The sequence below is a fragment of the Notolepis coatsorum genome (assembly GCF_963971535.1).
Source record: "Notolepis coatsorum genome assembly, chromosome: 17".
Classification (NCBI taxonomy): domain Eukaryota; kingdom Metazoa; phylum Chordata; class Actinopteri; order Aulopiformes; family Paralepididae; genus Notolepis; species Notolepis coatsorum.
Window position 1 is genome coordinate 25,031,762 of NC_140181.1, and position 10,567 is coordinate 25,042,328.

The 10,567-nt window shown below is 39.0% G+C and overlaps 1 protein-coding gene across 1 annotated transcript; it reads right to left on the reverse strand.

Moving 5' to 3' along the window:
• Nucleotides 1–352: 352 nt before the first annotated feature.
• On the reverse strand, nt 353–10,274 carry taf10 (TAF10 RNA polymerase II, TATA box binding protein (TBP)-associated factor). The gene is made up of 5 exons (XM_084333101.1): nt 9,870–10,274; nt 8,731–8,885; nt 8,160–8,224; nt 3,734–3,851; nt 353–681 (listed from the first exon to the last, which is right to left on the reverse strand). The coding sequence occupies exons 1-5, from the start codon at nt 9,970–9,972 to the stop codon at nt 592–594; spliced, it is 531 nt and encodes a 176-aa protein (XP_084189227.1). The 5' UTR covers nt 9,973–10,274; the 3' UTR covers nt 353–591.
• Nucleotides 10,275–10,567: the final 293 nt, after the last annotated feature.

The following is a 10,567-nucleotide window of genomic DNA, read 5'->3' on the forward strand; positions in this document are numbered from 1 at the left end:
AAAGTTTTTTCAGTAGCTTGGTGTACATGATGCAGCTCATAATAACAATGTTTTTGATGGTTGCTTTGTTTTATGAAAATATCAACATTTTCAAATGGTAGTAGTGTTGCAGATGAGAAGGCAATGATGATAAAACAACACCAACAGTCCAATCAGTGATTGCAATAATTACCCTGTTGTTTTCACAACTAACTTTTTTCTTCTTAAAAACACCCCGTTTTCATGTAACTTGCATCAATCTAATACCACTTCCTATACTATGAACGTCAATACATAAGCGTAGAAAGTTGTAAAAAGGTTAACTTGAGTTTAGGTTTTCTCCTCCTAAGTATCCAACACATAGCCCCAGACATTTTCAGTTTGAAGTTGTAAGTTTTATTCTTCTCAATAAAATAGTGTACTTTTACAATTCCACACAATGCAAAGAATGCTCTACAAAAAAAAAGGCAAAATGACTGTAAAGAGTCGTCAGAGGCTGTACTACTATAAGCACCGGGGCCAAACGATTTGTGAGTAGGGTGTGAAGTGGCTCTAGTGGACAAAGGTATGAACTACAACTAGCAGGAGCACAGCCTCAAAGGCCTGAACATTCTATGTGAAGTAGTGTGGTTTCTTGACATTGACGCCGTATTCTGAGAGGGCAGGAGACAGGTCCTCCATGGTCAACGTGTACTTCTTATCCTACATATTGGAGAAGACATACAAAAACACAAAACAAACTCATGAATGATCAAGATAATAAGACTACAGCAAATGGTTCCACATAGTACAAAGCAAACCTAGGAGTGATGTATTACTACAGCAAAGGGTTCCACATAGTACTAAAGTAAACCCAGGAGTGATGTGTATTAGACTACAGCAAAGGGTTCCACATAGGGCTGGGCGATATGGCCAAAAACGTTAAAATAAATCGCGATAAAATTATAAAATTATTTTCATATAACTCGATATCGATAATTATCGTCGATATAATGTCTGTCAAGTTTAATTAACTTTTTATGCCCGGCGCCGATGGACGGGCTATTAATAGACTTGTTTTTCTGCTGTGAATGTCTCGAGTTGATGTCGTCATCAGTCCGCGCACGTTAGCAGTTAGCCAGAGCGAGCAGTGTATCCCATGACAATGTACTAAATAAATATCCCTAAAATACTCTGTTCCGCCACAATACATTGCAACGACGTCCACCGTATACCACACACTATACTATAACCGTGGCATCAGAATTCACGCCACATACATACTCGGCACGTAAATATATAAAATAGCGCCGTGCAAGCCAAGTATCCTAGCAGCCTTGAGTCCTGAGCTGTGGTGCGTAAGCACGTCATCACGTAACGTTGGTTGTTGTTAGTGAGTGTGCTGAGCCGAGGCTGAACGGAGCCAAACTTGGAAAATCAATATATCGAAACTTTGCGACCACGTTTCATGTTTATTTCGAGGAAATAATTTATCGCGATATTTATCGTTATCGTTTTATCGCCCAGCTCTAGTTCCACATAGTACCAAAGTAAACCCAGGAGTGATGTTTTAGACTACAGCAAAGAGTTCCACATAGTACAAAGCAAACCCAGGAGTGATGTATTACTACAGCAAAGGGTTCCACATAGTACTAAAGTAAACCCAGGAGTGATGTGTATTAGACTACAGCAAAGGGTTCCACATAGTACCAAAGTAAACAGCGGCAGAACTCAAGAACTACTAGGAATGTCTGACCACTAAGTGTGTCTGACTAACCTGCACGGACTACAACGTATATCATTGCAGTTAGGGTACCTTGTGTATAATGCACCTGTGTATACCGTTTACTTTACTTACTCATCATAGTATATATAAAAATTCTAATTGCCCATATTTATTGTAACTTATAATATAACTGATAGGGCATACAGACCCTCATCTGAGTTAATTATATTGTTTACACAGTTTATATTTATTGTAATTGTATTGCCTATATTTATGTGTTTCTACTATTACCATGCACATACCTGTATCCCCTCCCCCATGCTGCTATGATGCTACTCCGCTTTCTGTGTAGCTGAAGCTAAAAGGTGCTCACAAAAAAAAATCTCTCCCTCTCCAGGGGAAGAATGTGAAAAAGGTGCTCTGGTGACAAGTTCTGTACAAACAACAATCTGTATACTAGTCAAAGTCCCAAACAACAATCTGTTACTATGGTCAAAGTCCCAAATAACAATCTGTATGGTCAAAGTCCCAAATAACAATCTGTATGGTCAAAGTACCAAATAACAATCTGTATGGTCAAAGTCCCAAATAACAATCTGTATAGTCAAAGTACCAAATAACAATCTGTATGGTCAAAGTCCCAAATAACAATCTGTATGGTCAAAGTCCCAAATAACAATCTGTATAGTCAAAGTCTCAAATAACAATCTGTATGGTCAAAGTCCCAAATAACAATCTGTATAGTCAAAGTCCCAAATAACAATCTGTATAATCAAAGTCCCAAATAACAATCTGTATAGTCAAAGTCCCAAATAACAATCTGTATAATCAAAGTCTCAAATAACAATCTGTATAGTCAAAGTCACAAATAATAATCTGTATGGTCAAAGTACCAAATAACAATCTGTATAGTCAAAGTCCCAAATAACAATCTGTATAGTCAAAGTCCCAAATAACAATCTGTATAGTCAAAGTCCCAAATAACAATCTGTATAGTCAAAGTCCCAAATAATAATCTGTATGGTCAAAGTACCAAATAACAATCTGTATAGTCAAAGTCCCAAATAATAATCTGTATAGTCAAAGTCCCAAATAACAATCTGTATGGTCAAAGTACCAAATAACAATCTGTATAGTCAAAGTCAAATAACAATCTGTATAGTCAAAGTCAAATAACAATCTGTATAGTCAAAGTCACAAATAACAATCTGTATAGTCAAAGTCCCAAATAACAATCTGTATAGTCAAAGTCCCAAATAACAATCTGTATGGTCAAAGTACCAAATAATCTGTATAGTCAAAGTCAAATAACAATCTGTATAGTCAAAGTCAAATAACAATCTGTATAGTCAAAGTCCCAAATAACAATCTGTATAGTCAAAGTCAAATAACAATCTGTATAATCAAAGTCCCAAATAACAATCTGTATAGTCAAAGTCCCAAATAACAATCTGTATAGTCAAAGTCACAAATAACAATCTGTGTAGTCAAAGTCACAAATAACAATCTGTATAGTCAAAGTCACAAATAACAATCTGTATAGTCAAAGTCCGAAATAACAATCTGTATAGTCAAAGTCCCAAATAACAATCTGTATAGTCAAAGTCCCAAATAACAATCTGTATAGTCAAAGTCACAAATAACAATCTGTATAGTCAAAGTCCCAAATAACAATCTGTATAGTCAAAGTCCCAAATAACAATCTGTATAGTCAAAGTCCCAAATAACAATCTGTATAGTCAAAGTCAAATAACAATCTGTATAATCAAAGTCCCAAATAACAATCTGTATAGTCAAAGTCCCAAATAACAATCTGTATAGTCAAAGTCAAATAAAAATCTGTATAGTCAAAGTCCCAAATAACAATCTGTATAGTCAAAGTCACAAATAACAATCTGTATAGTCAAAGTCATGCCTCCAAGAGGAGTCAACTATAAAAAAAAAAATGAGTGGAAGGGATCTTTAACAAAACACCAAAGAACAATAATGGCAGAGATGGTCCTCATGCAGGCACCAGTCTGAAGCTGCAGCTGCAATGTTTATACAAACCTTGGTCTTGTTGCTCCGGGAGCTTGCAGAGGCTGTGCCCTTCATCTTACAGTGCTGCAGCGCGTCATTGGCGATGTCCGAGATGAACTTCTGAGAGGCGAGGGAGATCAGACGGATTCTAAAGAGAGGGGAAACCTGGTTTAGTACATTGACCTGTTGGTGCTCTCAGCCCACATGATGTCTATGGTGGAATAACAGGAGGTTTGGTATCCTGGGACTGATCTTGATTGCCCCCCCCCCAAAGTTCACAGCTAGAATGCACAAATTGAATTTAATATTTCTGCTGGCCGATGTGTCCAATTGAATCATTTCAACATCATTGGAAAGTAGCAACTTGGGCTAGGGTTACAAAAATCATAACCATCACTAGCTCTATAACAAGCTACAATAGCTAATTAGTTAAAGTTGCAGCTGTTCCATGTATTGACAGTTTGCACTATAGCCTGTTATGTATGTAGGGTTGGCAGCCACAAATCCCTTTTTGCTTATTAAAAGATCTCAAGTGGAGTTTTTGACCACTAGTTGATGAAATTGCCGTTGTAGAGCACAGTAGGAGGAAAGGGATCCCAGAAAATAGTGTATCATCACGTGTTCTTGAAGCAAGAGGACACACAAGCACGCCACGAGCACGGGTGATGTAGAACATGGAAAGAGTGCACTGGAGGTGTGTAAACATGCCCTTGTGCTTCAATGTGATTGGTCTATTCGATCTTCCTCTAAATCTAACAAGCTAACTTACACAATACACTCTGTACATACATCGGATTAGCACTACACTCGGTAGTACTAACTTGTATATTTTGTACCCAGTTTAACCACCTGTACATTGTATATTGCTGTTGCATATTACTGCTACATTTGCACTCTGGTTGGATTTCGAAAACGTTAATCGTGCGTTAAAAAAAATAGTGGCGTTAACAGAATTGAGCGGTAACGCGTTAATGACGCGTTAACTTTGACAGCCTTAATATATACCGTACTTTTCGCACTATAAGCCGCACCTGACTATAAGCCGCAGCAGCTAAATTGAATGATGTGTACATATATAAGCCGCACTGGACTATAAGCCGCAGGTGTTTTAATGTTTAATTACCATATGTAATTAGCATTGGGACACAATACTGTCGGACAAATAACAAGAATTAACTCATTTACAAGTTGTATTAAGTTTAGCAAATAAGGGAACAGATAAATAACATTTCAATGCAGTCAAAAAAGCAATATTTTGATTTTAACATTTTCGGGTTTGGTCACGTCGAGTCACATATAAGCCGCACCGTTATATAAGCCGCAGGGTCGAAAAATGGGGGAAAAAGCCGCGGCTTATAGTCCGAAAAGTACGGTATATATATTTAATTATATAAAAAATATATAGTTATTTTCTGTTTCAGTTTAAATTCAGTTAATGTTCAGTTTCAGTTCAATTCAGTTATTCTTTTTAATAGAATGGATCATTCAAATCAAAGGGTATTGCTAAATAGGCACTTCAGATAATCCTTCAGAACGTTGATCGGCTCAGCTGACCGACAATAAATCAAAATGACACCATTCACCATCGTAGCCTATAATAACAGCATTGCATTGGCCTATCAACCGGTTTTAATAAACAAACAGAAACGGTAGCATGTGCATCTTTTAGATCAATTAGGCTATACAAATTAGGCTGCATCTAAATATAAAAAGGAATTAAATAATAGTTTGCTTCAATAAAAAAAACGATTTTCTAAAAAAAATTATTAACTCATTGGACGCGACAACGCGTTTGTCCGACAACCGTTGAACGCCAACCACGTATATATACGTTATTTGATCGGTATTTCTTTTATTCTATATTTCTATTCATCACAGGCCCACTGACTCTGGGTTAACATTGAGAATCGCATTGAGAATGCCTAGGTGCAATACCGGCCGCATCACGCTAGACGGCGGTATCGAGCACCCTTTCTAACATTGTATCCTGGGCTGTGGGATGGCCCCAGGTCTAGGGTTTTATTTTCCTTCTCGGGCGAGGCGAACAGTTCTGTCGGTTACATTGAAGCTCGTCAAATATGCCCGATTCATATGTTATAGAATAGAATAGAATATAGAATAGAAATACTTTTATTATCCAGAGGGAAATTTTACACTGCAAATCGCTCAACATTAAACATTTAGACAGAATAGGTCACAAATAAGAATAACAAAACAAATCAAATTTAAGATAAGAATAGAAAATAGAATAAAAATGTAATAAAATATACAGTAAAAATATACTGAAGTCTACAGTAGGTGTAATTGCACAGTGCTGTTTCAAAAGTAAGAGTCCAGGAAGATGGTAACTGTCACTCTGTGCTCAGTGATGCACAGTGATGCATGTTATGGTGGATTATGCCATTGAGCTAATGGACATTGGATCATCTACCAGATGGCGATCAAGAAATTGGAATATTCTTTTTGGATTACTCCCGGCCACAGGTAAGGGCGATTTGACGTACATTTTTGCTTGATCCTGCAATGCTTTTACACCGATCGGGCTGATAACCGATTTTAGTGTTCAATGCGAATGCTGTTACTGACAATCAAATAATCAGAAACGACCCCCCCCCCCCCCCCTTTCATGCATTCATGATGGACCATAATAGCTATGATCTAGATTTGATTTCGGGATAATAGCGTATACAGGTATAGGGCTGACCCCTATTAGTGGAATAGTCGACTAATCGATCGAAAGGAGCCGTAGTCGACTGCCAACATCTTAGTCGAATGCAATTTTTTTTTTAATTATTCTAATTTTTTATTTATCATTCTTTCCAAAAGAAAAGAGGCCTAGATGGCACTCATACCAGATGCTAACTGTCTAAGAACACAGGCACAGAGGCACTGAAAGAGGATTTCACCCATCTAATGAACACACTAGACTCAGAATCTGTGGACCAATTGCATGCTTTTGCAGAGAACAAGAAGCCTTCCGTCGACTCCTTCAAACATTAAGCACCCCCACAGCCCAAATGGAATGATAAAAAAATCAAATTATACTTTTTTTTTTTCATAGTCAACTAATAGTCGAGTATCGGCTAATTTTGGCGACTACAAGTCGACTATACAAATCCTTAGTCGGGGACAGCCCTACAGGCAAGACATGGCAACGTGTACAATGGAATCAACGTATACTGCCATAACTAAGCATTTCATGAATTACCCTAGACCGCTCTAAAACCATATATTCACCACGGTATAACACGGGAACGTATGGGTGGAAAAATTCTCTCTTTTTTGCATCTTGACCGGAAGAAACTCAATGTCAAATGACTATAGTATTGTATCCATGGCTATAATATAGAATATAGATTTAGCTCTACAAACAAAGTGCCTAACTCCCATCGTTTACAGCGTGGCAGTAGCTACCACAGGATAAGGATAATAGTTGGCAGCCAATGAGTTAAAGAATTTTTTTTTTGTGTGTAAATTATATTAAAAATGTTGTATCGACTACGACATGAAAATCGAATCTGGAGACTGGCATAGACTATTCGAAAATTCTAACTCATCCCTAGTAATTAATATATCGATCTGGATCGATGCATCGTCCCACCCCTAGTATTGTGTAGGACTGCGAGTACTGTGAAGGACAGTATTGTGAAGGACAGTATTGTGAAGGAGAGTATTGTGAAAGACTGGGTATTGTGTAGGACTGCGAGTACTGTGAAGGACTGAGTATTGTGAAGGACAGTATTGTGAAGGACTGAGTACTGTGAAGGACTGAGTATTGTGAAGGACTGAGTACTGTGAAGGACTGAGTATTGTGAAGGACTGAGTACTGTGAAGGACAGTATTGTGAAGGGCAGTATTGTGAAGGGCAGTATTGTGAAGGACAGTATTGTGAAGGACAGTATTGTGAAGGACAGTATTGTGAAGGGCAATATTGTGAAGGACAATATTGTGAAGGACAGTATTGTGAAGGGCAGTATTGTGAAGGACAGTATTATGAAGGGCAGTATTGTGAAGGGCAGTATTATGAAGGGCAGTATTGTGAAGGACAGTATTGTGAAGGACAGTATTGTGAAGGACAGTATTGTGAAGGACAGTATTGTGAAGGGCAGTATTTTGAAGGGCAGTTTTGTGAAGGGCAATATTGTGAAGGGCAGTATTGTGAAGGACAATATTGTGAAGGGCAGTATTGTGAAGGGCAGTATTGTGAAGGACAGTATTGTGAAGGGCAATATTGTGAAGGGCAGTATTGTGAAGGGCAGTATTGTGAAGGGCAGTATTGTGAAGGACAGTATTGTGAAGGACAGTATTGTGAAGGGCAGTATTGTGAAGGGCAGTATTGTGAAGGGCAGTATTGTGAAGGGCAGTATTGTGAAGGGCAGTATTGTGAAGGACAGTATTGTGAAGGACAGTATTGTGAAGGACAGTATTGTGAAGGGCAGTATTGTGAAAGACTTACATTCTTGGATCAGATGCCTCAAAGCCAGCTCGGTTGAGGTAGTAGCCGGTCACTGCATCAGGGATCTGGGGAAATAAAGAGGTATCTGGTGAAATATAGATATTGTTCATGTATTGAATCACAGACGAGATGTATACTTGTTGAGATATCACTGTGTTCCACAAAGTTCCTCCGCTTTGTGACGGGCCACTTCACGTCGTCACCCCATAGCTGTGATATAATAACCATATGCCATGGCCTGCCATGAATTTCCGCAAGGGGATCAATAAAGGAATATCTTATCTTATTGCTCAAACAAACATAGTGGGAGCAAGTCCAACGGACCATTTTTTATGCTGATCTTGTCCTGCACCTGATCACCAGAGTGGATGTGCTGCTCTACCTTTCCAAAATAAAGAGCTATACCTCAAGCACTAGTCAAGTTTACAAATCCCCAAAATCATGTCTTGCTTTGACTGTAAATCAGCACCCATTTTTGGAGCTAGTTGTAAATTAACAAGCAGCTGCCACATGTGCTGGAATGAATCTTTCTTGCTACAACTGGTCATTTTAAAGGATTGTCAGGACATACTGTGGGAGTGTAATCCTCCAGCTGCATGAGGAAATCGGCCAGAGGCGTGGTGGAGATGGAAGGCTTCACATCCCCGTTGGCGATGCCACCAGGAATATAGACGCCATTGGACACCGATGTGTCTGATGAAGTCGCCACAGCAGCCGAGGTTGAGGCTGAAACAAATGTATTTGTTTTTAGGTTATTTAGCCTGGATATATCAGAGCTTCACAGAGTCTGTTGACAAAACACAAAGCTGAGATAAGTGTCTTTGCTAAAGAAGAAAGGTTGAAAGGTAGTGCTCATTTTGAATCCCTTTCTATAAAGATCACTTCCAGGTGGAGTTCCTGTGTAATAACAATTTGTATGTTTTTTCCACCAAATTGTTCAATTAACTACTGGAAATGTCTTAGCAGCATCTATACACCTTTACCCTCATTGAGAATGCAAGGGTCTATAAATATGCAATTTGGCAACAACAAGCACCCATTGCTATTTACCAGGTATTCCAAGTCGGCAGCTTATTCTTTCAAAACATGTCAATACCCACTTAGCTTTCTGTGTGTAGATGAAGCTAAGGGTGTCAAGTTACCACACTTTGGACCATGAGAGGTTCGACCCATTAGTGACATGATCATACACGCAACTCAGATTTCAAGGAAGTACAGAGAAGATCTCATTCTCCAGGTGGAAGATGACAACATGGTACTGCGTTTTGTTTCAAGTTTTTATCTGATGTGTTGATTGGATTGCAGAAGTTCAGAGAAGTTCACAACATAATAACAAGTTACTAAACTCCAACCCATACATCAGAACAAAACAAAAGAGTAAACAAAGCTAGGCTCTTTTACCTCGAGGTCGCTGCTTTGACGGCATTACATTATAATCGACCTTTAACCTGACTCCCAGACCATTACAATTAGGTTTCAACTAGCCTGGCTATCATTAGCTATAGCCATCTTTACACATTGATTGATTGATTGATTGATTGAAAACTTGATTAACAGATTGCAGAATGGGTACAGTACAGTACAATACATACAATCGTTAAGGGTATGCAGACCAGAGAAAGACTTTCGTCTTGTTTACATCAGGGTTCCCCATTTTCAATTCATCATAACATAATGACACACACGACATACAGATAGACAGTACGTTACCATTCGTCGTATACGATGGGATGCTGCTGGCGTTAGTCGCAGGGTTATTATTTGCTATACAGTTGCTTGCTGCTGAAGATGTGGTGCCAGCCTGGTTCTCCATGTTGTCCAGAGAGCTGGTGGCTCGTTGCACTGCGTGTTTAGCTATAGCTAGCACGGAAGCTAGCTAACGTTGGTGAAGCCAAACAACAACGTCCGAATCTAATTCCGAGTTAGCTATTATGTAACGTTACGGTCAAATACAACCGTTTTATATGTTACACCAATCTTCTAAGGGCAATTGGAATACATGAAGATGGTGTAAACTGTGGATATTTGTGCACTATCCTAGGTAACTAGCTAACTAGTAGAAACACAGTCACACACACACAGCAGACCCAGTGCCGCGTTCGTTTATAGTCGGAGGTGGGAAGTTGGAAGTGGGGAAACGCGTCATCTCCAACCTACGTGCGGCGTTCGAGCTACAGAGTCGGACAAACATGGGTACTACTAACTCACGCTATTAAACCTTTTCAGCTATTTTTTTCTTACACTTCTTCTGGCCGTTTTATTCGATTTGTCCTAGTAGGAAGTCCGAATTTCAGAGCCCGAGTTATAATTGAATGCGACCTGTCACGTGACAAATTAAGCTCTAGACGAGAGTCTCTAGATTCTAGAACATGTTGTGGGAAACACTGCTCCAGTCCAACAGGTGGCGC